The 27502-nt window shown below is 43.4% G+C and overlaps 4 protein-coding genes across 10 annotated transcripts in view; 2 read left to right on the top strand and 2 right to left on the bottom strand.

Annotated features, from left to right (window-relative positions):
• The first annotated feature begins 42 nt into the window (after positions 1-42).
• galla-1 (cytosolic iron-sulfur assembly component galla-1) lies at positions 43-1559 on the top strand. Its single transcript, XM_075681320.1, has 6 exons — positions 43-193; positions 386-472; positions 540-704; positions 776-825; positions 1066-1111; positions 1308-1559. The coding sequence occupies exons 2-6, from the start codon at positions 424-426 to the stop codon at positions 1406-1408; spliced, it is 411 nt and encodes a 136-aa protein (XP_075537435.1). The 5' UTR covers positions 43-193; positions 386-423; the 3' UTR covers positions 1409-1559.
• A 113-nt stretch (positions 1560-1672) lies between these two features.
• endos (endosulfine alpha) lies at positions 1673-6299 on the bottom strand. The gene is made up of 3 exons (XM_075681321.1): positions 6080-6299; positions 5336-5446; positions 1673-4172 (listed from the first exon to the last, which is right to left on the bottom strand). Exons 1-3 carry the CDS (start codon positions 6146-6148, stop codon positions 3990-3992), a joined length of 363 nt encoding a protein of 120 aa, XP_075537436.1. The 5' UTR covers positions 6149-6299; the 3' UTR covers positions 1673-3989.
• A 249-nt stretch (positions 6300-6548) lies between these two features.
• LOC142572312 (uncharacterized) lies at positions 6549-8943 on the top strand. Its single transcript, XM_075681318.1, has one exon. It carries the CDS (start codon positions 6775-6777, stop codon positions 7708-7710), a length of 936 nt encoding a protein of 311 aa, XP_075537433.1. The 5' UTR covers positions 6549-6774; the 3' UTR covers positions 7711-8943.
• Positions 8265-27502, bottom strand: part of LOC142572306 (cytosolic carboxypeptidase 1-like) — a 70846-nt gene continuing 51608 nt past the window's right edge. For 6 of the 7 annotated variants that reach the window (XM_075681304.1, XM_075681310.1, XM_075681305.1 and 3 more), the window contains 7 exons: positions 25195-25266; positions 21456-21564; positions 20456-20585; positions 19207-19323; positions 17940-18116; positions 14098-14234; positions 8265-12898 (listed from right to left, as the gene is read on the bottom strand). In XM_075681304.1, the coding sequence (XP_075537419.1) occupies positions 12793-12898; positions 14098-14234; positions 17940-18116; positions 19207-19323; positions 20456-20585; positions 21456-21564; positions 25195-25266 (848 nt within the window). In that variant the 3' untranslated portion in view covers positions 8265-12792. The remainder of the gene's footprint in view (positions 12899-14097; positions 14235-17939; positions 18117-19206; positions 19324-20455; positions 20586-21455; positions 21565-25194; positions 25267-27502) is intronic. The other variant, XM_075681307.1, reaches the window with a different exon arrangement.

Raw genomic sequence — 27502 nt, 5'->3', positions numbered from 1 at the left:
GCTGCTAGATAGTCTTCGATCGGCTGTGGCTCTCTTTGGCTTGGCGGACGATAGGAACGGCCAGCTGCGGCCAGCGGCCTAGATCTAGAATGCCGACCAACGAATCAGCAGCCACTGCGGTTACAAAATGCCGCGACGTCTGCTGCGATGGTCACTGCAGTTCTACGGAAAATGTGCAAATGAGCTCTAGAAGGTAAAGCCCTGCTTTTCACCACGTCTACCATTTCACTATTTGGAATCGGCACAATGTGTTGTCATGAGTTTATTTAGTTGGCTTAGTGAGGGCAATCAGCCGCGGAAACACATTCCGCCCATTTGTACACCTGTTTACAACCTACTCGCAGTCACTTCTTGACAGTTCCGTTCTTAATGTCTCGTGCAACAGGAAACAGGACCATCGTGATCACCGTGTCCTGTTCTAAAATGGGTGTTGTTGAGGACGGAAATCGAAGGCTTGTCGAGGAAGTCTACGGTAACCAAAGTCGACTACCGGTGCGTTGTAGAATTTCGAATGACTGAGGAAGTACTTTTACCCGCAGATTTGATAAAAGACATTCGTGATCCTGAGAAGCCTCACACACTGGAAGAGCTCGGTGTTGTGTCTGAGGAGGAGATAAGCGTCAACACTGATAGGGACGCCTACAGTTATGTGAGCGTCACCCTAATACCGACCGTGCCTCATTGCCACCTCGCTGCCATCATTGGTGAGCAGACAGAGGCAGTGTTGCTACTTTGAAATTTACCTTTGTTTATTTTCTTTTTTTCATTTACACAGGGCTCTGCGTAAGGACAAAGCTTGAGGAAAACTTGCCTTACAATTTCAAGGTGCGTAGCACTACATGCGTAGTTGAAATTGTTGCTGCTAATAGCCAAACAGTGAAAAGGTGTAGCTACATAGTGCGTACTAACTGAAGAGCGCGTTCATTGCCCCGTATATTAAACATTTGAACTCCTAGTTTCAAAATAGCAGTGAGAGTCGCGTAAGTGTAGTCTGCCGAGTGTGCCTCATTACCAATGTATGCGCAACGATACAAAAAGTCTGCCTTTTTTTTTTTTTTTTTTCAGCTTGACATCTTCATTAAGGAAGGTTCTCACACAACTGCTGCTGAATGTAAGGCCATCATTCCTGCCCAATTGAGCGCTGTTCCCACAGCAGCACATAGAATAATCTGACTCTTCTTGTGCAAGGACTGGACATTACTAATTCAGTTGCGGATAACGTAACTGTGTATAAATGGAATATAGAAAACTCTATTCTTAATAGCTGAAGAACATGCAGTGATGCCGAATTTCACTTGCCTTTGCAGTGAGCAAGCAGATCAATGACAAAGAAAGAGTAGCCGCAGCAATGGAAAACAAGAACATTAAAGATATGGTGCAGAGCTGCGTCTCCTACGAGACCATGTAAAGGACTCTTCAGCTGCGCTTACATGCGGCCAGTGAACGATTACTTTCCCATTTCAGTCAGCTGAAACTACAAGGCGACAAGAAAAGTTTTCATCTGCTCAATGTTTTTGCGGCCATGTCTTAATATTAAATACCACAAGTTCTTCACATTATTGTAGAAGTCTTGCCTTCTTGAACTGTGAAGGAGGTCGGCTGCTGCTGATGGTAAGTGCCAGTCTGAACAGACAGCTCTTGCCCATACTTACCAAGCCATTTAATACAAGAATACAATTTAACAGCCATTTAATACAAGAACAAGCACTGGCAAAGTGCAGCAGTGAACAAGATGAACGTACTGACCAAGAGGACACACTTGTGAACGAAAAGTTTTGTGAACCCAGCCTGCAACTGTACATGTGCCTGTAGCCAGCACTTGCTAGTCAAGAAAGGCGCATGCATCAGGTTGTGCCTCTCGTGAGACTAATTGCAGTTTTGTTGCAAATCATACAATGCCCAGCATTAAATTGATGGAGAGCAAGTTCTCATATGTCAAGAAATTATTATATAGAAACTGTGACCCAAACACTTTAAGGCATGATCATACCTGTCTGTGCCAGTGTGGCCTTTTTACGAGATTCCTTCAATCACATGCACATTGGGCCTGAGCCATCCAGTTCCTGCCAGGATACTCTTAGCAAAGGTACAAGATCACTGACTTCACTCAACATTGGAATCAACCCAGGTCCCTTCAGTATTCAGCAAGTGAAAGATTTATTTCAACCCCAGAAGTCACATTCACTAAATGCCACACACATCGACCACATCTTGAAGGTTGGCTCACTCCAGTCTCCAAGTACAGGCAAATGTGTCGGAGCTGTCCTGGATTGATAGAACTTGACCCTACATTTACTCTCTTCATCAGTAACGCTGAGTATGTTCACAATGCTTTCTCAAGCGATTTGAACCGGCCTGTAGCGCATGATGCAAAGTGTGTTGAATGCTGGACGCTCAAGCTACAGTGCAGTCTACATGTAACAGTGCTGGGCAGTTGGAAAATTTAACTGTTATAGCATTGTCATACACAATTTCAATAGACAGTGCAGTATACATAGCCCTTTGTTATAACTACTTATTGTCACGTGCATTAAGAACTATTGCGAGACTATGAACGAACACATGGCAGAGAAGTCTGATGATGCACTGTGGCCCAAATTGAAAGCACCAATATTCTACCCGCTGCTGGCACCCACAGCAAGCGAATCTGCCTAGGTGGCCATCAAGAATAAAACAAATGCTGTGCCATGTGCCACACATCAGTACCAGTGAACACTGCGTTGCAACCTAGAACTGAGCCAACTGTTCACCTTAATATCTTGGCACGCCAACATTTAATGTGAACAAAAAGCTGCATCAATTGTCTGATGAACTCGGCCATGGCAAAGTGCACAGATATAGTAGGTATCAGCACAGACTACATGTAGAGGAGGTTTTCAAAATGAAGCTAATCAAATTTGTTTGCATGAATTGGGTGTCAGCTAACGTGAAGAAGTGCATCGCTTTATTCAGTGACTTCATTTCAACCAGACTGCTCTCAAGGCTATTTACCAATCACTCATGTATTCCCTTTCATAAAACTCTCATATCGTAAGTGCACAGCACTGCATTTCAAAGTTACTTGTAAAGTTTTTGGTGAGCACTGAAATAGCAGTCTTGAGCATGTTAAGCTTTGTACAGACTTTTATTTACATGTGTTTGGCTCAAACAGTTAAAGCAGCATGCTGCAGGCTTGAGAAATGCACAGGAAGCAGTGTTAACAAGTCATGACCAATCACGGCCATGTCATTTGTCAAATTCTAAGCTACTTTACCAACAAATGGCTTTATAATGTGCTTGTATATGCAATGGGAAACACTTGGCAGCACAAACCTTATGTTTTGTAGTGTACGAAATATTTTTTGGACTGTGCTAGTGCAGTTACTGGCACAACACGCTGCAATGCAACTTTACTGAAATTGTGGGAAAGTTTTTTTTAAGATAAGTAGGTACATTATACTCCAAGCACTGACACACAAGTCCTTTGTAGTTCTCATCCGATTTTGTTTGGAGGCCAGTCATTGCATAAAATTGTTGTATTTAAAAAGAGCTGTAAAAGCATTAAAAGACTGCACATTCCCAGCAGGTTTAGCTGCACCACTCCAACTGTTGAACGAGGCCTTTTGCACTAATATTTTTACAGACTACTACAGGGGACAAATCTATCCAGTACGATACCTGCATTGTTGGTAAATTAAGCCCAAGCACGAGATACCGTCGTAAATTGACGGCTGAAATGATCAAAAGGGGCACCGGTACATTCAACTTTGAACTTGTAACAGAACACAAAACACCAGATGCTATTAAAGTTAGCCCAGTCTTGCCAAATCGAGACCGGATGACCTCATAAGCACCTGACCAGTTCAGATCCAATGGCCACTGTGCTTCCAGCAGTGAGCAGCAGCGCACCACCCAAGCGCCCCCCGTGTGTTGCACTCAGGGGCAACAACAACAAAGGAGTTTCATGTCACCCAGAGCCCCGTAGGACGGGCAGCCCCACTTTGCACCTTCTAGGATGAAAGCCCTGTGGCCAGCTTGCTCTGTACGAGCGAGGTCTTGCGTGGCGGCAGCGACTCCACTGTGGGGATGGTCTCCCCCGTGGGGTTCTGGGGGACGGCGGGGGGCACCCGTGGAACCACTTTCTGGCCCTTAGCCTTAGCCATGTTGTAGTCTCCGGAGTCGAAATATTTTTGCTGTGCACACACAACAAAAACAGTGACATATTAAGAACAATGTTTCCTTTTCAAGCTTGCCCCCAAACCACAGCACCGGTAGATTAGTATGAACTCACAAATTTCAATGTAATCTTGCATTTCACACACTCTTGCACTCACACTAGGCCAACTGGACACCGATTTATGGCTACCTACTGTCGGCAACAGCGTTTTTTTTCTTCCTTTGTGTCAGCGCCTCTGTCGCACTGTACCAATGCCGAGCTCTCCTCTGACTGTCGGCAGGTTGTCAGCGTCAGTACAGTGTGACAGACACGCCGACACGAAGGAAGAAATGCTGTCACTGAAAGTCGGCAGACCGAAATCGGTGTCGGGTCGTCCTAGTGCGAGTGACCCTTATGCAAGGCTTCACGATTTCATTTTGCCTGATATATAACCTGCGTCTACAGTAGCTGGTCATTATTGGCAATATACCATCATACCAATATCATATCAAATGTATCCATTGTGATCTGGTACATAGTTCCTCTACTTGGCATATTATGGTAGGGTCTCTGCCCTAATTTATCTTTGTTGAACATGTCCAAAAGTTGGATTCCTTGAAGCTTTGATTCATCACTTGTTGCACACACTCACCTTGAAGTCGTTTTCGTTCCACTGTTTCTCTTACTGCTTCTGCATGGACTTCACACTACTGCTTATGAAATGCTAAAACTGAATTCTCACAGCTTTGTCTTCACCCACTCCATTTTTGGCACTTCGTTACACTAACTTGTCTCAGGTCCTTTAAATTTTGGAATGCACATCTATCTTGAACTCTTTTTGTTCTAAATTTTATCCGAATCTCTACCTATTCCCCCAAGATGACTCCTACAAACTGGCAAAATGAATGTCATTATGCACATTACTTACAAAATAAGTTTCCTAGGGCTTAGTTGCTTATCCTAGTAAAAGCATCTGGTGCTAAAACAATATCTGCAGGCTCCATATGACACGAAGCTTTTAGCTTGACATAATTCAACATGTTTGCACTGGTTAACAAAATAAAGAAAAGACAATTTGGTGGGCTTTGACATGTCAAGATTTAAAAGCGTTTCGGACACTTCCAACAGCTAACGGATGCACTAACTTCTCTCATCATTAACTCTACTTTCTGAAGGACAACTATGTTGTGCGAATCTCACCCCTTTGTTCAGTCGTTTCTGGAGGAATAGAGATCCTCCGGGCCTCGCGTTCGCCGGGTACTTGGACTTGAACTTTGCCTCTTCCTCCAGTTCTGCTTTCCGCATCGTTTGCTGTCAAAGGATAAGAATATGTCGGTTGACTTGCGCGACATGTTTCGACGCACAGCGACGCAAATCAGCACTTCGCGCGGAAAAAAATTCTGCGGCATTATTAGCTTTAGTCGAGTGCCAAGTCACTGAAGCTGGAATAAAACGGCGATAACGTGACTACACGGGAACGCAGCGCAGAATCCTAGATCTATTCCACAGGACACTACCGAGATTTCGTCGTTTCCAACGGAAGCAGCTTAGTAACGAATCGAGCAAAAAACTACAAACGTGTTGAACGAAGAATGACCAAGCGCATGTTAGACATAAATGACTCATTTTAATTCAGCAAGTAGCTTATTATGAAGCAGTATATGGGAGTACAGAAAACAGCATGGTATCAAGCGACACTGGTTAAGTAACGGCATTCAATACAACGTTGCAACTACGCGTTAGGTCTGCTGCCCGCTATAGCCGTGAACAGTAAAAGGCTAGACGACGGAACCCACCTCTGTCCCGCAGGAAAGATGACATGGCCAACAACACTCAAAGTCGAGAGTGACACCCGTGAGTTGCGTGAAATCCCCTTTGAAAGTAGTAAGTAGACTGTTACGAAGAAGCCGTTATTTGGGATAAGCCTAAGAACGACGCTCTTACCTGTTCATCTTTCTCTGCATTTTCGGCACTTGCAGAACATCCTGCGCCTTGACTGTCATCAGTGGCCATGGCTTTACCAACGGTAAGCGAAAGCCAGAGAAAACTCGGCAAAACAAAGTCTTGCTGCTAGGGGAACACAAGCGGTTGGACCGGTGAACGGCGATAACGGCTAGGCAGCTGCTTTACCACAGAACACCTACATAGCTTTACGGCTTTGGATCCAGTGACAAGGCAGACAGCCAGAAAGAGCCGGTAGCACGTGACCAAAATACACTCATAAAAAATTCCCTTGTTATAAAGACAGAATATGTAATGAACAAATTAAAGGTCTATTAAAAACTCGCAGGTAATTCCATCAGCTGAGGTTAAACTATGTAGTTAAGTCACAGACCGGGGGAAGCACAATTATAGTAAAACCGCGCTCAAGCTTGCAGGCATTTTTGTGACGTGATCGGCAACATTGAAAAACTCTAAAAAACGTTCTTTTATGTTCAAATGCCCGCGCAGCCTGCGCACGTGTTCTTTTACCTGTTCCACCACACCGTAGCTGTTCCATGTAGCTGATTTGGTTTTCACTTTGCCTTTCCTTTTTCTCTGTAAGTGCCGAATGGCCTGCCGCAACTGGTAAGCCACCACCGTGCGCTATTGTTCTCTATCACCAGATAACGTTCCTAGGTAAAAAAACAAGAACGATAATGCCAAAGGCACCAAAGGCACGGAAAAAGCTCCTGCTGGCTGCACCGGTCTCGATGCGATGGCCGACAGTTGACGACGAGTGTCGTTCCCGGCTACTGGAACACTTCCGAAACATGACTGGAACATGGGATTCGAAGACGCAATCTCATCTCGTACTGGGGCTGAACGCTACTGCTCGAGCTCTTGAACAGACCCATCTGTCGGCGCTGCTATTGAACTCTTCGGCGGATCCCCCAAGGCTGTTGCATGGACTCATCAGGCTTGCACGAAATAAAAATACGCCCGTACTCTGCGTCAGCGAGCTGCAGGAGTGGGTGCCCGGTCTAAATTCTTTGCTGGCGTTGGGTATGCGGCAAACGGCGCCCTCTTCGAAATCGGTTGACGATTTCTTGAACGCGGTGCGGCTGAACGCCGGTACTTGTTCCGAAAAGGCGTCTGGAAATGGAAGCACTGTGGAATCAAAAGATGGAAATGAAATCGTGGGCGAGACTGCAGCAACATCCGCAGCCTCCGAATCCACGAATGCCGAGCCGGGCATTAGTGCGAAAAGAACGAGTGAAAGCACGAGTAGTGAGCCGTTCTTGGAAGAAGATGCGGAAACTGCCTGCACGAAAACTGAACACTCTTCTGAAGCACAGGCCGAAATATTACATTCAGAAATCTGCGCCACTAAAGATAGACTGGCTGCATCAATTGCTGTAGACATTGAGCTTTCTGAAGATGGTGGTTTAGGATTTCCAGACTATGAATGGGAATGCGGCAGCCTTGTTGAGGTGGTAGAGTCGTCTTCGCATGCACCAAAAAAGATAAAACCGGTTGCTGTGCATTCTTCCCACCAAGCGTCATGTTTAGCCAAGGCTAACATCAAGCAAGTTTTCTCAAAAGGGAAGCTGAAGACTAAAAAAAAGCGTGGAGTACCTAAGGCAATCAAATAAGTTTGAAGCTTCATCAGTGTGAACAGCCTTTCCGGTGTGTACATGTGCATTCGGTCACGAGTTACGACACCTCAGAAGTATCAGTTGTGGAGGAAACAGAGTTGTAATTGCATGCTGCCAAGACATAATGACGCAAGTGCAGCATGGCTTATGGCATGAGAATATAGAGTGATGTTATTCTCGATCTAGCAATGTCACGCAGTATGATGCAAAAGAACTTGTACCCGCTCAAGAACCCACAGGCGGGTGTAGAAAGCATGAAACCATCGTATCATTCGACTATGGTACATCGGCTGTAAGTGTACATGGGACTGTGTGTGTATGTTGGTGCTTTTTTTTTTTTTCTCCCTCTCCTCTCTCTTCAGGGTTGTCTTGTGAGCCACGAAATTAATGGTGTTTAATGCACTGACATTTATTGGTACCAGAGCTGCAATAATGTGTAACACCTTGTCATTCACAATATTGCATTGTCATGAGCCAATCACAGTGGTTGTTGGTTCTGTATTGACCACGGTCACTGTTGTCCTCTCAAGAAATGACAAGACGGCAAAACGTATTGATGCGAGGAGAAAGTCTGCACATGCTGTTTATTTCTGGGACACTACACCAACAGCATGGATCACAGCAGATTATAGATTATGCTTACAGATTGCAGTAATACACTGAGAATAACATCACTGCAAGATAAAACACGGGGAAAGCGAGATGGAAATTCAAGAGGATGAGCAAAACAAGAACAAGGTAAAAGCTGGAGCCAACGTTTCAACGAATAGACTGGTTGAAACGTTGACTCCCACTTTTACCTTGTTCTCGTTTTGCTCATCATCACTGTAAGACGCCTTTCCAGCATTTGCATTTTCTTTATTCTGTATTAACTTGAGTGTGGCAACTACAGAGAACTATAGGACACGTAAATAAGAGGACAAGGCTTGTTCTGAAAATTTCATATGCGCATGCTTTAGCCAATGACTCAAGACATTTATGTTTACATGTAAGCAATTCTTTCTGAAAGACTGCACGCCTTTTTTATTATTACTCAATGCAGAACACAAGATAGCTCACAACCTAAAACGCATTGATTTTTGGCCAAAACACATACTAAAATTGCAAGCTTGAAAATCATGTCAATTTAAACACGTTAAATACAATGAATGCCTAAATATGGTGCAACATTAAAGCGCACAGTGTGCACGAGGTATTCACCATTGAATAAAAAGTGTACATGAGCGTGAAGGTTGTGTCAACTTACGTAGAGTGGGACAATGCACATCCTGAAATTGTGCAACAATGCAATCTGTACAATGCATAGAGCAACATTTTTAAGTGAAATTGCATTATGAGAGTAAACAGGGCACCCAACAAAGTACGACTGAGTGCCGAGGATCACCAGCATTACAAGAGAACAGCATTAAATGACTGTGGATACAGAAGTATTTGTGTCAATAGTGCTAACAATTGCTCAAGGGTTCTGTGCAAGTGATAACATTCGGCTAAATTTGGACAGCCCCAAAAGCAATGTTGTGTGGTATAATTTTGATGTGCACCTTCTCACAAATATTTTTGAAATGAGTGAAGCAGCTCAAATACTTAAAGGGTCTGACAACCAATTTTCATGGTACCACCTTCTTTTTCTTTAATGGTAAGCTTACCGGTCAGAGTGCCTAATCATGAAGTGGCAATGCGGACAACTCCATGGAACAATTTTTATCAGAATTTTTCTATCTGCAGTGAGGATGTAGTAGTTCATTGGAAACATGCTGAAAAGTAATAGGTGAGCACAATAGCGATTATATGCCGACATTGATGGGAGGCAGATGACAAATGTGGGCGTAGCCGCGAGACTGTATTGTTCTGTTTATCAAGTCGATGTTCCTGCGATTCATGCTCTCTGAAGTGTTAAATTATTTCTCTTATAATGGATGCTTGTTTTCGCGGTTTCCTATCCAACTGCTTTGGACACTGAACAATGAAGAGTGCTTTTTAGCCAAGCCAAGTTCATTTTTCGTAAGCGAAACAACGCTTTTACATGCAATACGCAGTTCATTGTGTTGCTGTAGCCACGCATATGCTAATATTGTAGTGCTGGTACCCATTTACGGCATAACTAGTCGATGGCATTTTGTATCTCACAGGAAGATCCCACAACCCTGTGTACTTACTCGCAAACTCGCACGCATAGAACAGCATATGTTCCGCTGTGCATTGTGCGACGCGTGCACCACTCGTTAACAGCACACGCATACGAACTATACAAGCTGCAACTTTAAGCCACAAGTGTGCTGTATTTAATAACAGCCAACTTACACACAGTAATCTTGTACGCTACATCTGGCGTAACAAGACTTAACTGCCAGGCCACACCATTAACTGCTTTTTGTGAATTCCTTTGCCACTTTAAAATTGTAATTCCTACCTAAATTGCAAACAGCGTGATGGATCCTACCACTGTAAATCATGGTCATTTAATTTCCATGAATGCCTTGCAACACATTCTGGCCAGTTGTCAGTCTCTTTAACAACATTAGCATGCAGCCAAAACGTTGCATTGCACAGGTCTTAAGCTCAAGTTCAGAATACACTTTTATAGTAGACTGTGTGCTTGTATTGCCAGGTATGCAATCATTTTTGCAGTTTATTTATTCAAGAAAGCTTTTCAGGGCAAGTGTAGTTTGCCATAACTAAAGTGTCCCCAAACCTCCAGTGCAGAAACTTGCATGAAGGCTACCCATGATACAAAAAGAACGAATTTGGTAATGCCAAAACAACGCTCATATGCATATATGCATGCAACTGCACTTGCTATTAATTATCCTGAGCACACCATCCTATACTCCAAACAATTACATCATGGAAGTAATAAAAAAAACTGCTGGTAAAATTTTATTACTCTTGATGGTCTACAATTGAGCAAGCTCCAGCTGCTGAAGATGTGGGCTGGTATGATGTAACAATTCTTTTTTTACTTGATTCCATTCCATTATCCACGATTCCAGTCAAGGCAGCCGATTTTTGGTTACAACGTAGGTGGGGAGCTGCTCTTGCAAATGACTAAGAATGGAAAGAAAAAGAATTGTTGCATCATTCCGGCCCAGGTTACTTTAACAAATGCATGAATTGATCAGCTGATAAGAATGGCTGTACTAATGAAAGATGACATTCAGCAACAACTCACTAGTTGTACCATATTTGCATGAATATAACTGTGTGTGTGCGTGTGGAACCGCTAGTCAAAGTACACCTCGAATTTAATATTCCAGAGAGTACTCTGAATATAATACGATAATTGTTACAAACTTTTTCTCTTCAAAATGCAGTGCACTCTGCCACTGGGCAAGTAATCTTTGCAAGAAAGCCAACCTCATGATGGCAGAGGGCGAAAGTATTAGACTGGCGAGTGCACATGCTGAAGGGATTTTCAGGCCAGTTACAGTAATATAGCTTATCTGGCCACATTAGGTCCAGTAGCCCGGCTCACTTTAACAATTCACATCCATGCAGCCTTGCTAGACAACACAACTGTCCTGGTGTGTGCTCAGCCAGCTAATCAGTGAAGAGCACTGTGCATTTAGAACATGTGAACCATTTTAGATGCGTGATGTGATGTGATGCACAGTATAACCCATTTGCACAGGCCCCAGCATATGTGCTGGTGCTTTCTAAGCAAGCATTGCACTAATGACTTGCCAAAATGCCCTGTTATAACATCCATAGGTAAAGGTGTATAATGCATTGTTAGTCCACGTTTGCATGATAATTGTAAGAGTATAACATTTCATCTTCCAAGACTTAAGTGATGCCTCCTTATGTTATGTTCATGTATATGTGGTGGTCTTGTAAACTTCTCATAGTATTGTGCTTGTTTCACACTGTTAGTTGAATAACCTTCGTGAAGTGATACTGTTCGAGCAATGCAGAATCGGCAGTGACATCATAAACGCATGCAGTTATTATGGGATGAATGAACACAGGAGTTTCAGGCTGGTAATGTTAACATGAGATGAAGTGGCTATCCATAGTATTGACTACACCCAAGTCGTGCCCCACTCTGATAGAGCTAGAAATAGTTATAACTGAATGCCAGTTTTGTTTTTTGGAATGTCACTGAGGTTGTGACAAAACCAATGATAAATGCAGTAATGGCTTAATCAACCAGTCATCTGTTTTTGTTTCATGTATTTTAATGGAGGGCCATAGTTCGTCACACGAATCGCCAAGCGAAATCCACAGTCTGCCTTTGTGTGGTAGATGTTTCCTGCTTATTGTACGTAACAATGTTTTTAAAATTGTCAATTATTTCTTTGTTTGATTGCCATTAGTCCCAGCAGAAGGCTTCAGTTTGCTGGCTTTCAGTTTTTTATTTAATTATAATTAGCACCCTCACCTCTAAAATTATCACTGTGATGTTATTGCCAATACTATGTGAAGCTGTTTAGCTTTAACATAATTCACAGCTAAAGAAATATATATTTGATCACTATGGACAGGTGCATTATTACTCAAGTCTTGCTTCAAAATTATACTTTACTGCTGCAATGCACAGATAATAAAGACATTATATGAAAAACTTTGCTATTAAAGGAATCAGAAGTACTGAAGAATATTATTACCCCAGAAGAACTTAGTATTGTAAAATAGCTACACTTGGTGACTAGATTCTGTAAACTGACTAGCTGTGCACACCATGTGGCCTTTATTGTCAAGCTGTAAGCACTCGCGATCATTTTCTCACAGAAATATGTCGCAAATGAAACCTTGCTGATTGGATACACTACAATAAAAGCGCTACAGGTAATAATGTGCTGCCAACATTCATGGGTGCTGATCACGTGGAACCCACTTGCAGATTGGCAACACACAGTGTGCGGCAGAGCCAGCAGTAATGCTAGGTAAAATATCACCTTGAGTTATGACCAAGCTGATCTTGTGACTTTGTGAAAAGAAAGAAAAGGAACAGTGCAGACTGACAAACTGTCTGCAAGTTCAACAACCATTTGATTGAAAAGGTACAATCTTGAGACAGTGCTAAAAACAGCCCGCATAAAATGACTGTAAAATGTAGTAAAACAAGTGGCACCAGGCAAGCTATGGTTTCACAATTGGAACCGCATCCTCTTCCTCATCTTCTTCGTCAATGAGCGAGTCTGTGCTGCCACTGCTGCATGGAGCACGCTTCTTCTCCCGGACATGCCTGTTGCAAGAAAGGCAGGCCAACATGAACATCCGGACACCTTGCAGAAAAGGCAAAGCAATCGCTTATGTGAAGTTTTTGCTGCCTTAGCAATTGTGTTTTTGTGTGGCGCTCAGTCGCACAAGTAGGGTTAAGAAAGTCGATCCTGATGCAAGTGTCGTTCATGTTTGAACTTTTGAATTCATGCAGGAGTTTGTTACATAAATTATGTAACTTAAGCGTAACTTGCATAACTTACATGTAACTTACATAATTACAGTGCCTTGCCAAATGCTGCATGAGCCACTCGGTATGCCGACTCAATTGAGCGCAGGAATGATGGGCAGCATGTGGGTTTCCCCGAAACTTTTTTCTCAGGCTTCAAATAGCTCTGTCACTCTTATATTAACCTTCTTGAAGTTGCCCTATCATTGCAAGTTTGTTACGGAAACAATTAGCCTCACTTAGCCCATAAGCACTAGTAATAATCTGTCTTCAACATGTTACAGCGAAAAGCAAATGTTTAGAACATGAAAAATTACCCAACGGTGAACGTTGCTGCCAAGGATTCATCTAGTTCTAAGGCGCACCTACTCTAATCACTTATTTAGGTACAGAAAGTGATGTGCTCACATGAATTAGCAATTTCACTAGTATTAATAACAGCTGCTGGAAAAGGAAAAACATAACTAAACCACAGAGAAAAAAATATTACGGCAGATCCCATCTCACGATGACGGTCGACAATAATGCATTAGCTTTAAATCAATATAGCAACATAACATATTGCCACTGTCAAAATGAGGTGTGTATGATGTGTATTGCAGTGGGACTCCTCTTTCGCACTTCCTTGAGAACACTCGGCACCATCTAGTGCTGCCACCGCAAAGCTTGCGCTTGGCCTCTGAAATGCATGGCGCCTGAGAACTGTGTCATTTAGCAACGGGGCTGCTTCACTGCACTTCTGGACATGGTTCACCACCTAGTGGCACTGTTGCAAAGTCCGTGCATGGCCTCCGGAACGAGATGTGTAGTGCACCGGTGCCTGCAAACGCTGAGAATTGTTGTCGCTTGCTGCACACTCAATGGCACTCAGTAAACCAAATTGGTGGAAGGTTCATTGAAAAGCAGCACACATCTAGTGTGTTCATGGCACAGCTCGGTAAAGCATTGGCCTGAAAAGCATTAATTGAAACAAGGGTAAATTTGAAAAGGCATACCGCCGACACATGTCCAGTAGTTCAGCACAAGATGGGCCCAGCTGCACGTCACCTTCAGCTGTGAGTTCCAAACGACTAAGTGCTTCACAAAACTGCGTTCCCAGCTCCTCAAGCTGAGCCACACCTAGGTGATAACCCTGCAATGAAGGAGCGAATAAACATAAAATCACACACTTTCCAACTCGTATAAAAAGCAGCGGGCACCATAAACTTCGTTTCTGGCAGTTGCAGAAAAATGAAAAATGGTGCAGACTTCTCCTGATTATTAAGGCAAACCTTTAGAAGTAGTACAAGTGTAAATTTGGCTGAAACCTGCTAATCAGTTAAACTTCTTATAACGAAGTCGGTAAAATCGGCAATTTGCTTCGTTATATAGAAATTTCATAGCATTGAAATTCGGCCTTTTATTCAAGTAAGTACAGTCGCTGATCGATTTTGCTTACACGGAAAGGGGCCGCACAATTTTCCGAATTATCGGGCTACCGAAAAATGCAAATTTGAATCGGAAAACAATTCCCTTTGATAAATTTAGGAGTCGGCGACGAATTATAGTTTCAGGCCATGTATGCGGACATTATCTTCACATCGGCAGTACGAATAAGCAAAGCCAGCCACGCTATCGCGTGCACTCTGCCCCCGCGGCTGACAGCGTTGCCCGCACTGGGGTGACGCTATCAAGAAAAGCACCGTAAGTGGGGAGTGAATGCTTCGTCTGCCTCTCGCTCCATCCAACGGGTCGCCAAAACTCGAAATTACGCAACCTCCAATACTAAATGCGCGGGAAGACAACTTACATGGTGCCATGTCATCTTGGCACGCCCACTCTTTGCACACGCGGCAGATTGCCTCAAAAGCATAGTGTGCAGCTGCGTATGCGCTAGGCTACGCTTAGAGCCATGTGCAGCCACGACCGACGTGCGCGCCAACTTACCCGCCACTCTGCACTCCCCCGCCTCCTCACACGCATGCACTTGATCGCGTTACCATGAGCGAGCTCCCCTCCCTCTCTTTCCCTTTGCTCACACAGGAAGGCGTCACTCATGAAGCCACCATCCTGTCACCCTCATACACTTTCACTCGCACCTAAAGCGCAGGGCACAATAGCACCTTATCGCACTTGGACTTTATACAGAACATGATGCGGTTCCACTTAGGCGGTCGCAAAAGGTGCGTTTGCAAGCACCCGCTTGTAATTCAATAATTTGACCATCTGCATCTGCGGAAGTTTCCATTTTGTCCCGCCATTCATTTGTGGCGACAGTGAAATTTCATTATATTGAAATCACATACAAACACTTTGTTATATTGAGGTTCTAAGTGCATGATGTTCTATAAACAAGAGGTTATGAAAAGTTAAATACTTTGTTATATAGAAAATTTCATTTTATTGAAGTTCGTTATATTGAGGTTTACCTAGGTTCCTTGCTGATACCTCTCCCTGGTTATAATCTTTCGGAAAGTTCAGACTCTTAATGGCATCAGCATGCTAGCATTATACGCTTCCCAGCTGCTACTATTTATTCCTGTAGTCATGTGCAAAAACCGTGGAGCATGGTGCGCACTTTGCAGAATGCAGTGATAGCTGAAGGCCCTTCATGCATTCTTTGATGTCAAATACCACCCATCATCTATCATTCTTGTATGCATGGCAAACAAGTTTTGCGACTCAGTCTGTTGCTTTAATCATAATACTCATCACTTCAGCAACAGACTTTGATCATATACAGTAAAACCTCGTCAGTGCATAGTTGGCAGGTAACGTGAATCAGATATGCAATAAACTATACTACTTAACCAACAATAGCAGATAAGCGGCTCTAAACTTACGTCTAAACTAAAGAACTTCGTCTTCTCACTCAAACACACACGCAGACAGATTTTATTTGCAAGCAGGCAGCAAAAAAAATCTGTGGTTTTCACTTGCCGCTACGGCGGCCTTGCAGCAATGACAGCATCCTTAAACTCAGCAAGGCCGCGAGCCAGTTTCTCCATCAGGCCCCACTTATCTGCGAACGCCCTCATGACGGTCAACGGACTAGCCGCGTCAGATACGAAAGCAGGGTGTCCATCAACTGGCAAAACCGGGCATTCTCAGGGATTTCAAATAGTCTGGAAGTACTCAGGGAATTTGTGCTTCTATCAGGGAAAATTAGCTGTAACTTTATTGAAAGGGAACGAAAGTAGTGCAAATGCTGGCATAAGTAACAGAGAGAAATAATAACGAATCTGCTTTGACGCCGCGTCGTCGGCTGGATGAGTAGTCAGTGTACATTCAACGACCGCTCTTCCGGACGCCCAATTTTTGGGACATGCCCAATAGTTCGGACGGCTGCAAGGCACCACCATGTGCCCCATAGAGTCCATGCATAAGAACGTATGAAATTTCAGACAAAAGAACCCTTCGCCATCCGATTTTCTGGCCTTTTCGCCGTGACCGCAGATCTGAAACAGCATTAGTCAAAGCCATCACCGCCACCATTTTGATCATCTCGCCGCATCGAACCGGCGCCCTCGCATGCAGACATTGTCATCTCCTGACTGGAAGTTTACCATTATCATTGAAAAGGAAGGTGTACAATCGGTGCATTTTACTGGTGCTGACATGGGGGTAGAAATTTGGAGACTGACAAAGAAGCTTGAGAACAAGTTACAGATCGCACAACGAGTGATGGAACGAAAAATGCTAAGCATGAGATTAAGAGACAGAAAGAGAGCGCTTTGGATCAGAGAGCAAACGGGTATAGCCGATATTCTAATTGACATTAAGAGGAAGCTTTTGCTCGGGCCCAACTCCGACGCGGCCTATTCAAATACATGTAAAAACGCAAAAACGTTTTTCTGAGATAACCCCTGGACCGATTTTGATGAAATTTGTTGCATTTGAGAGAGTAAGATAAATTCTAGTGACTGTTGGAAGCAGAATTTTGATTTAGGGCTTGAATTTTGTTAGAAAGATTTTCAAAAATTCAGAAGTTTGAAAAAAATAGAAGCATGAAGTTTACAAACTAAGAGCTCTGCATCAAGAACAGATATCGCGGTTCTGTAAACGGCATCCATTAGATCATTCAAAGCGGACAAATATTATATGTCATTTTACATCTTACGTGAATTTGTTACATTGTTTACGAGGGTTCTGCAAAAGTTGTAATTACATATTACTACATTTTTTGAGATTCATGTGTAACATAGCAATTTTGTCCGCTTTAGATGTGCTATCAGATACAATTCACAGAATTGCGATATCATTTTTTCTTGTTGAGTTACAGAGCTGTAAACTTGATAGTTTCGTTTTCTGAAAATTTGCAATTTTTGTCAATTTTTTATAAAATATTGACGGCCTAACTCAATAATTCGAAACCAACAGTCACCAGATTTTAAGTTTTTCTTTTAAATGCAGCAAACCTAGTCTAATTTAGTGCAGTGGTTGCCGAGAAAAACGAATTCTCCTTTTACATGTATTTAGATAGGAGCACCCGAGCTAAAGCTTCCTGGCAGGTCATGTATTGCGCAGGTTAAATAACCATTGGACCATTATGGTTACATAATGGATGCCAAGAGAAGGGAAGCACAGTCGAGGACGGCAGAAGGCCAGGTGGGGAGATGAAATTAGAAAATTTGCGGGCTCTAGTTGGAATCGGTTGGCGCAGGACAGGGGTAATTGGAGATCGCAGGGAGAGGCCTTCGGTCTGCAGTGGACATAAAATAGGCTGCTGCTGCTGATTATTATTATTATGATGATGAAACTGGGCTCAGCATTGCAAGTTCACTGTACTGGTGACACCATACAAGAGGTACTAAATCAGTGTTTGAAAAGGAATAACGTGGAAAAGCAGCATACTCACAGCATACATGCCCTGGTCACATCCACCTGTGGAGCACTCGTATGTGTAGCTCAGTCGAATACCAAACTGGCGCCAGGCTGTCACTCGGGCTGTTGACTCCTTACTCCGCTCCACATCAAAACAACATGACTCGTACGTGAAAGCAGGGCTCACCTGGTGCAGGATTGCAGCTAGCACCTGCATGACACACAGCTGGTTTTTCTCACAATGCTCTGTGCAATCTACCAACCATGCTGCAAATGTATTCCATGTACACAAATGTAATGTGAGCTTCTCTATGTTTTTTCAGACCTACCAGCCTAAGAAAGCACCTCACATTATATTCTAAACCGTGCTCCACATAAAACGTGGCAACAAGCTACATGTGGGACTGCTGCACATTTACATAGTTAAACCATCTCCAAAGAGAAAATAGCCTTAGCAGAGCTCTAATACCAAGTGAAAACAGTGAATGAAAATGGGTCGCAACACACAACTAAGGAGGGAAGGCAGAATATTACCAAAACAGTATGTCAAATAAATCACACAGCATTAAGTCGGGTACATGGAGTACAGCCAGCAAGAAGGCCAGTGAGAAAAGCAACATAAAAATGTCTGTCAAGAAAAAAAGAAGAAGGCATAGAGTTGTTCTGAAGCTTCTTCCATGCTGGCGATAAGGCTTGCTCTTCAGTTCATCCTGCCACAGAATAAATACATAAAGCTTGGCTCACACATTCGTAACTTTGCTATCGAAACCGCCTCTCCTATTGAAATTCCAACATTGGAAATGGCATAAGACTCTAGGACATACTTCAAATTTACAAATGAAAACAGCAAAACAAATATCTTTGCAAGTTTTCAAGATACGATCTATCATTCACAGCAAAAGAAAATTACCATCTCTGTTTTGAAGAATGTGTAAGCATGGTATGTTTCATGTTATGCCATTAATTTTCATTACCACGTTTATCAACGAAACGAATGACTCAAATGCATTTGTTAGATTTTGTCGATATTTGTCACACTTGCATGAGGGCGCAAGCCTCAGTCACATTATGAATGGCTTGCCGCATAAGGACAAGGCGCTTTATGTGCTCAGTGTTACTCTTTAGGCACTTAGGAGGCACAAGACTATTTGTGACCCTGAAGGAGGCCTGGCTGCAACCTGTATAACGTCACTTACAGGTACTACATGGTTAGTATGTTTCATTAAAATTTGACACAGTACAAGAGCTACAGAATATTGTTACGAGGCGCTTCTGTATGACAATATATACCAAACACCTACCTCACATATATCATCATCATCTTGCGGTTTGTCGTGGAGCAACCATGAATGAGACGGCGAGCAACCATAGAGGAATGCATTGAAGTGTCGTGAGTGGCCATGGAAGTCGCACATCACCTGTAACATCGATGTAACACAGCCCACAGAATCAGCAATGAGAATTTGTATCTGGCATCATAAACTTTTAGAAGTGAAAAGCATCTTTCTACAAAAATATTTAAATAGTCCATACATAATTTTCAACCAGTCTTATGTAACAGTAGCAGCTAGGTTAAGCTTTGGAATTTTAACGCGACAGCATTAAGGGCCCCATGTCATAGAAAATCAGGTGTTGGCGTCCCGCATCAGATGTTTTGGCAAAAAGATTTTCAAACCACCCATACCCAAACCCTCCATGTGGTGCAAGGAAGTTACTGAATTGTATTTCTCAAGCTAAAATGCGTAGAAAAATTGTAAAGTATGACTTACACACAACCTACAGACATGATAGCTAATTGTAATTTGAATATACGAGAAAACATAACTGTGTTGCGCGAAAATTCAAACAAACCCCTTTTCCAGCATTTCTACCATCCATAGATCGGTGCCAGCATCTGCAATTTGCGCGCGCCGGCGCGTGAATATCTCGTGGTCCAGGGAGTGGCGCACCCATTTCCTTGAAATGCTTCCAGATGGTGCTCGCCTCTGCCGCAATGCGGCCCACGCAAGAGGCTGCATTTCTACCAGAAAGCCCACCTTCGTGCATAGCGTTCGCCTCAAGCGTTTCCCAGTAAACATTACGGTTACATGTGCTGCAGCTGCCGGGAAGCATCAGAAGTAGTCGCGGATCCTTTAATGCTATTGCGTTCCACTCTTAAAGGGAAAGCTTAAGGGTCTTCCAAATATTTTTTATGGCGATTTAACGTATTTCAAGGCAATGGAGCTTTAGCTTTCTCGAAGTGATAAAAAACAGGAAACTGTAAAGTTGCACATTAAGTGAGAAAGCAAACATGTTCTGTATGAAATGCATTAATAAAGGATATAATGAACACACAATGGCTCAAACCTCCCATGTGGCTTTTTATCACATCTTACTGACTGTTAGGCAAAAAACACATTCATGACGGTCAAATTTTATAGTGTTCCAACAATGGCAGAAGTGTGGCTTGAAATTAATACTCGTAAAGCTTGTCCACCAACTCTATTTCTGATCTATACTTACCAATTATATAACCATATAAAAGGATCTCAAATTCGCTTAACAACTGACCAGCGGAGTGTGTCCTTGGTGTGCCAAGTAGACAAGAAGTGCCTTGGTGTGATAGATTGTGGGGTGCAAGTCTGGGTCTGGGAATGACCACTGCCGGTTCAGATCTTGGCCTGCCAACGAACAGCGGTGGCTGCACAAGAACAGTTAGGAAAGATGCATTTATTGTATTACCACAGTCAAAATGCTTCGTTTCACCTACACTTTTTTTTTTCATTTCAATGAGTGTTGACTTTTTCGTGATTGTAACTATTTTTTGTGTGCAAATGGTGAACTTAGCTCATCTGTGCACTTTAGCCAGATAACACAGATTAGCTCAATTTTTAAGGCATTTTCTTCTTTTATGCAGTGTAGAAACTGCCTACTGTTTTTCCACAGCTCTAGGTTTGCTCAAACCTGTCATTTCACTGTCCATGGAGACATAAGGAAATGTTCAGTACGGTTCACTCTTAAAGAAAACACATAATTTGTACATTTCACCTTCACCAACGATTACAGCTGATACATGGCACGAAGGCCTGCACGTCATTTTTGCCTGCAATGTATGCCTGCCTAATGCATCAAATTAGCCACTTTTTCTTGACAAGGTTCAAGAAGTGCTACGGTTATATTGTAATTACCATTTCAGTGTTCCCTTTAAGAATGAACCACACTGTACGTGGAATGGCAAAAAATTTAACTAGCCATAATGAAGCACCCACTATCATATACACATAACTGTTTTACCAGCAACACCTCTTTGTTTTTCTGTACCTAATGTAAATTAAGTGTAGTGGTACAGTAGTAATTCAGGTATAGTGTCAGAAGGTGTAGAGTGTTAAGTTAGTATATAAAGTTAGAACATTCATTTCAAAGTTATATTAAGTTAGGAGGTTAAGTCCTTTCCATGCTTCCATACAATGATGTGGCAAATATAAAACAGCAGGAACATGCTCATACTGCCATAAGATCACAATGATTCAGCTCTAGATTGCAACATTAAGAAAGGAAGAGCCTTCCTTACCATCCATTGATGACACCATCAGGGTTCAGCATAGGCACCAGCTTGAACACAAAGGTTTCACGGACTCGCTGTGCAACTGGCTTGTCACTAAGAAGAAAATCAATTATTCCTGAAAATAACAAGAACATCTGTAGTGGCCACACTTTTGCAATAGTAACTAATCACTAGGATGGTAGCACATTCTTTAAAAACTTAATTCAGGTTGCACTTTTTGTTTTGAGTTATTAATGGTGAAGTAATAACATAAAGGGACCCTGAAACGATTTTGGCGATTTTCTACAAATGTACTAAGTCGTTAGAGTAGGTCCTTCTGATCATTAATTGACGCATCTAAGTGCTTCGCGTAAAGCGTGTAATTTATTATAAGGTTTTAAAAATACACATCGCTGCTGATCGCAGCACACTGCTCGGCGGAATTTTAAGCCGCCCCTACCCCATATGATGAAAATAACCCATATTCAGCGTCAGCGGGGCAAGCCATCCGATTGGCTGACTTGGGCGCATGATCGATAATTTTTTCAACTTTATGGCAAACAAATAATGTTCGTAATAGTTGGTATGTTAATTAATTTGTTCTTATAAAAAGAAAGTAACATAAAAGGAATGCACAAGAACAATTTTTCAGTACACTTAAGCACTTGCGGCACACAGCAAGTGTCGTCTGCTTGTGTTACAACGTGCTCCGTCTTTAATGTGAGCTCTGCCGTCAGTGTCGGTCTGTCTTTTCCAGAGCGCTATGATTAGACTTTTTTGCATTGTGGACTGCAAATGTAGCGACTGACAATATGTCAAGCTGCGACATCGTGTCCCTCAACAAGCCAGTAGAGGAGCGAACTGGCTGCAGCGCATCAAACTGCCGCTATCTGATCGGCGCCAGGATTTGCGTGATTGCGGCTGTCACTTCACACCGGAAGGTTACTAACACAATAGCGTTTCGCAAGTCCGGTATTAGGGTAAACGCAAGCGCAAGGGGACAGGGCCTGGCCGTGTCCCCTTGCATGTCGTTTCACGGGATGAACAGAAGCGCAAATGTGAATGGTCTGCACGGTGCAGGCACCTGGTGGCATAGAGCTCAACCACACACAGTAGCAGTAACAAAATGTATTCTTCTTTGCTGCTGGTGTAAATTTTTCGCAGGAGTGTAATCGTTAACACATTGTTTTTGTAAATGTTTAAAATGTTTTACACTTGGTTAGAGCAATGTTAGCTCCTTCTTTGGTTGGTTAAGCTCTGCGCCAATGGGTGGCTGGGCCGTGGAGACCGACCAGGCAGCTCACGTACGTCTACGCTAAAGTTCCTTCATCAGCTTGAGTTTATGCCTCCACCATTCCGTCGAAATGTTCAGCTAGTGTGTGGTTACTGGAATACCAGACACGTTCGGCACTGCGACAGAATGCTCACAATGCATGCCGCTTCGATAGCTCTTGCTTGGGATCGACAGCCAAGCGGCTAGCGGAGAGATTCCGCGCGGGCGGGGACGGGCTCAAAAACAATCGGAAGTGGACGATGTGACATCGCATCGTGACGCAGAACCAGTGAAGGCGGAGCTTAGCCCCAATTGCTCGGCGAACGAGTTGAGGAGGAAAAGCATGGCTAGGGAGGAGGGTAACTTGTAGTCACTCGTAGCTCCATTAATACGTAATGCTTCACTTAAATTGTGGTGCGAAAGTTCTACTTAAGCTGTACCCTACGCGTCTACAAAATTTGTCCGAATCGTTTCAGGGGCCCTTTAATAAGAACTGCAAAAGCACGTTTTTATAGAAGCAAGCAACGAGACACCTAATGGTCAAAAGAATACAAATGCAACCAAAGAGAAACATACATATTGCAGTGAAACGTTGTTACTATGAGCACCAGATTAACGAACTCCTCAGATTAATTAACTTTTCAGAAATCTCACACTGACTGCTCATAGTTTCAACATAACAATGTGTCAGTATTACAAACTTCAGAATACAGACCTTTTCAGAATAACAATCGTTATTCAATTTCTGTGTCATGTTAACAATGACTCAGTACTACGAATTCATATTTTAAATTTCGAGGATTCTTAGGTTTTAGTGTATCTTTCACTTCAACTGAAGTGCTAGGCTTGCAGATGACATGGCATAGAAAGCGGACACCCTGCAACTTGCTCCTGGGCACGGCAGAGGAATATGAGAGGTGTATGAACCGCGTGGTGATGCCATGAAGAGAGCATCCCCACAGGTCTATAGTTTCTGGTGCTCAGCCGGTGGATGTCGCGAGCAGTTCGGGGACTGCGTGAAAGGGGGAGGGAGGGTCATCATTTACACTGAGCTAATGTGAAAAAGAGACCACGCGGTCGTTTTGTGTGTGCTTTCTAAGAAATGTGTTCAGTTATATAGCGCTTAACGGGGTAAAAATGCTTTGTTCCACATTGTACTACGCGGCACAAGTTGTGTGAGGAAAAGCCTTTGTTTTTTCCCACTAAAGACAATGACCGTCTGAACAGTGCATGCAATCTGAACGAAATCCTGGGTCGATTCCTTCAATCACTGAGTGGAGCAGCGATCTGGATACCTTCACGTTTTGGTGATGCCAATTTATATGCCCCAAACAATTTTATTGGCATAGACAGTCCATTACCAGCACTCAAAAAGAAAGAAAATGCATGAAAGTTAATTTTGAAATGCCTTTTATTGCTTATTATACTTGGGTGTGCTTTCCTAATGCACGTACACCAAGCCAGAAAGAGCCGAACAGATGGCCCCTGATCTCCGGGGCCATCACTCCCAGAAAGCGCACAACATTAGTGAGTTCTCTCTCGCTTGGAGACCAGCTCATACACCTCTCATATCCTTCCACCGTGCTCCTGGGGAGGCACAGTGCATGGGCTTGGAAAACCTGAGACGGTGCGACAGGAGAAAAGCGTGGGGGGGGGGGGGAGGGCTTGTTTTTTTGGTTGTGGAGGCAACGACACATTAGGTTTTGCGAGCACCCAGCAACGAAGGCATGTATCTTCCTTATTTCAGCATAACCTCCATGCTCACGGAGGACACCACACGGCCTGCCCTTTCCTCACAGTCTCGTTTACACATGCTTGTGCTTTGGAATAGTTCAGGTGTGTGCCTTGAGCGAGACAGTTGCAGCATCTGCGACAAGGAATGTTGGGGGAAATAAAAGAACACTGTGCTTTGGAGGCCATACGAAGCTTGGAGGCCATACGGAGCTTCCTCCTTGTTGGTGGTTTTCCTGGCATCTTTTGCATGCACGACGGTTACTATACAGCGCTTCAGCGGAGCGAGGCTGGGTGGAATCTATGGAAATTGAAGTACAGAATGGGAAATTTTATGGCTTGCACTATAATGACCTTTCAGAATACAAACAATCTGCCACAGTCCCCTGAAGTTCGTTATACTGAGATTTCACTGCATTATGCTCATCTTCTACAAAGTCATAGCAACAGCTGCAGTGTGCAAACCAAGGAAAAGCTGTTTCACAATCATTTGTTAATTCCTTCAACATAAAGGCTTACACTGCACAGAAAAAACAGGAAACATAATGGCAATTGTTGCGATACAAGTTTTGATGAAAATGGGTCGGCAGGCTTATTTGAGACAAGAGCTCAAGATGAAGGGAATGCACACCAATACAAGGTGTTTTATGATTAACAATGTATACTGCTAACATGTTAAAGAGATGTCCTTCTGGAAAGGGTGCCTTTTTATTTGACGTAATGGGATGGTTAACATCAGAAGATGCTCAGATTCATACTCACCTTTCATTATCCACGAAGAATTTGTTTCACCAGGATGTACTCGAGCCATAAGCACTACGTGTGGCCTGGATACTGTTCATAGAATAAAGGAAATTGTTGGTAGAACATCAGTACACAACTTAATGGAAGAGAGCACTGCAGCGCCAAAATTAGAGGTACCATTTGAAACAGAAACTAAATGAAACAACGCTTCATGGGTAAGATTACTTTTAATTATGTCTAAGCAGTTGTACAAGAGTGAATGAATAGCTGAATAAATGAGTGAATCAATCAATCAATCAGTGAGTGAGTGAGTGAGTGAGTGAGTGAGTGAGTGAGTGAGTGAGTGAGTGAGTGAGTGAGTGAGTGAGTGAGTGAGTGAGTGAGTGAGTGAGTGAGTGAGTGAGTGAGTGAGTGAGTGAGTGAGTGAGTGAGTGAGTGAGTGAGTGAGTGAGTGAGTGAGTGAGTGAGTGAGTGAGTGAGTGAGTGAGTGAGTGAGTGAGTGAGTGAGTGAGTGAGTGAGTGAGTGAGTGAGTGAGTGAGTGAGTGAGTGAGTGAGTGAGTGAGTGAGTGAGTGAGTGAGTGAGTGAGTGAGTGAGTGAGTGAGTGAGTGAGTGAGTGAGTGAGTGAGTGAGTGAGTGAGTGAGTGAGTGAGTGAGTGAGTGAGTGAGTGAGTGAGTGAGTGAGTGAGTGAGTGAGTGAGTGAGTGAGTGAGTGAGTGAGTGAGTGAGTGAGTGAGTGAGTGAGTGAGTGAGTGAGTGAGTGAGTGAGTGAGTGAGTGAGTGAGTGAGTGAGTGAGTGAGTGAGTGAGTGAGTGAGTGAGTGAGTGAGTGAGTGAGTGAGTGAGTGAGTGAGTGAGTGAGTGAGTGAGTGAGTGAGTGAGTGAGTGAGTGAGTGAGTGAGTGAGTGAGTGAGTGAGTGAGTGAGTGAGTGAGTGAGTGAGTGAGTGAGTGAGTGAGTGAGTGAGTGAGTGAGTGAGTGAGTGAGTGAGTGAGTGAGTGAGTGAGTGAGTGAGTGAGTGAGTGAGTGAGTGAGTGAGTGAGTGAGTGAGTGAGTGAGTGAGTGAGTGAGTGAGTGAGTGAGTGAGTGAGTGAGTGAGTGAGTGAGTGAGTGAGTGAGTGAGTGAGTGAGTGAGTGAGTGAGTGAGTGAGTGAGTGAGTGAGTGAGTGAGTGAGTGAGTGAGTGAGTGAGTGAGTAGAAGTGTTGGAGCTCAGTTCCTACTTTCAACTCCATGCACAACAGGAGACAGCTTAATTAAATGTCACTGCAGAGGTTTTACACATCTTTACAAGGCGATGGCTCAACTACATCAGTTCCGGTGGCATTGTAGTAATACAAACAAGGAAAATAACCCAACAGTTCCAGACTTCCCATATCACTATGTCTACAGCTGCAGAGCTCGCAGATCTCTATGATGCGCTTCATGTGATCAACACAGAGTCCTGAAAAATAGGCAGTCTTCTGTGATTCAAGGCCGGCCTTACAATGCATGCAGTCATTTCTCCGACATGGAACTCACGATCAATTGATGTGCGAAATCGTGGAACTCATCCATCACTTGAGAGAAAAAGGCCATGATATCGCTTTTCAATTGATACCAGGCCATTGCAATATCATAGGAAATGATGACGCAGCTAAAGCACCTTGGACGTCAAACCAAGAAGACCACTGCGTCCCTATTCTTCTCTCAAGGACAGATGCTGCAAGACAACTTTGCGTTCTATAGCACGCACACTCTCTTTAGCGGAGTTGAACACATACAAGGTGCACCAGATTGCACAGACTCAACCATTCGCTGCAACTCAGATCCCCGGCCAGACTGCACCGACGAGAAGCGTTCCTTCTGTGTCAGTTGTGGTTGGGAGTTGCCTTCACGAAAGTTTATTCAGCACTCATTGGAATGGCTGACAGTCCTGCATGTGATGTCTGCGGCTGCAAGGAGAGCACTGACCACCTATTGTGCCACTGCCTTCAGTTTGAAGCACAAAAACAGTCTATGGCCAATGCATTCAGGAAACTAGATGATCGTCTGCTGAGTGGACAGACAATACTAGAACACCGTCCCCACCGATCATCGGCTCAGAAGGAACTAAAGGCACTTCTATGCTTTCTGAGAATGTCTGGCTTGTGCGAGCGCCTTTGATTCTGTAGTGCTGTTCGTGGGCATCTCTCTATCCTCATCTCTCTCTTTCTCTCCCTTCTTTCTATTCCTCTACTCCCTTCCCCCAGCATAGGATAGCCAACTGGACTCTTGACTGCTTTTGTCTCTCTCTCTCTTTTTTTACAAGGCGCACATTGCAGCATGCCAGACTGTGCTATTCGCATAAAT

This window comes from Dermacentor variabilis, chromosome 2 (assembly GCF_050947875.1).
Source record: "Dermacentor variabilis isolate Ectoservices chromosome 2, ASM5094787v1, whole genome shotgun sequence".
NCBI classification, from domain to species: Eukaryota; Metazoa; Arthropoda; class Arachnida; order Ixodida; family Ixodidae; genus Dermacentor; species Dermacentor variabilis.
The sequence above is the reverse complement of the archived record's forward strand: the minus strand, read 5'-3'. Positions and strand labels throughout refer to the sequence as shown.

Excerpts from the sequence above, each read along its gene's own strand:
- galla-1 (XM_075681320.1), top strand. The coding sequence starts at position 424 with ATGGGTGTTGTTGAGGACGGAAATCGAAGGCTTGTCGAGGAAGTCTAC. Across the intron at positions 705-775 it reads CCACCTCGCTGCCATCATTG|GGCTCTGCGTAAGGACAAAG; the intron begins GTGAGCAGACAG and ends TCATTTACACAG. Across the intron at positions 1,112-1,307 it reads TCACACAACTGCTGCTGAAT|TGAGCAAGCAGATCAATGAC; the intron begins GTAAGGCCATCA and ends TTGCCTTTGCAG.
- endos (XM_075681321.1), bottom strand. The coding sequence starts at position 6,148 with ATGGCCACTGATGACAGTCAAGGCGCAGGATGTTCTGCAAGTGCCGAA. Across the intron at positions 5,447-6,079 it reads ATGCAGAGAAAGATGAACAG|CAAACGATGCGGAAAGCAGA; the intron begins GTAAGAGCGTCG and ends ATCCTTTGACAG. Across the intron at positions 4,173-5,335 it reads AGAAACGACTGAACAAAGGG|CAAAAATATTTCGACTCCGG; the intron begins GTGAGATTCGCA and ends GTGTGTGCACAG.
- LOC142572312 (XM_075681318.1), top strand. The coding sequence starts at position 6,775 with ATGCCAAAGGCACCAAAGGCACGGAAAAAGCTCCTGCTGGCTGCACCG.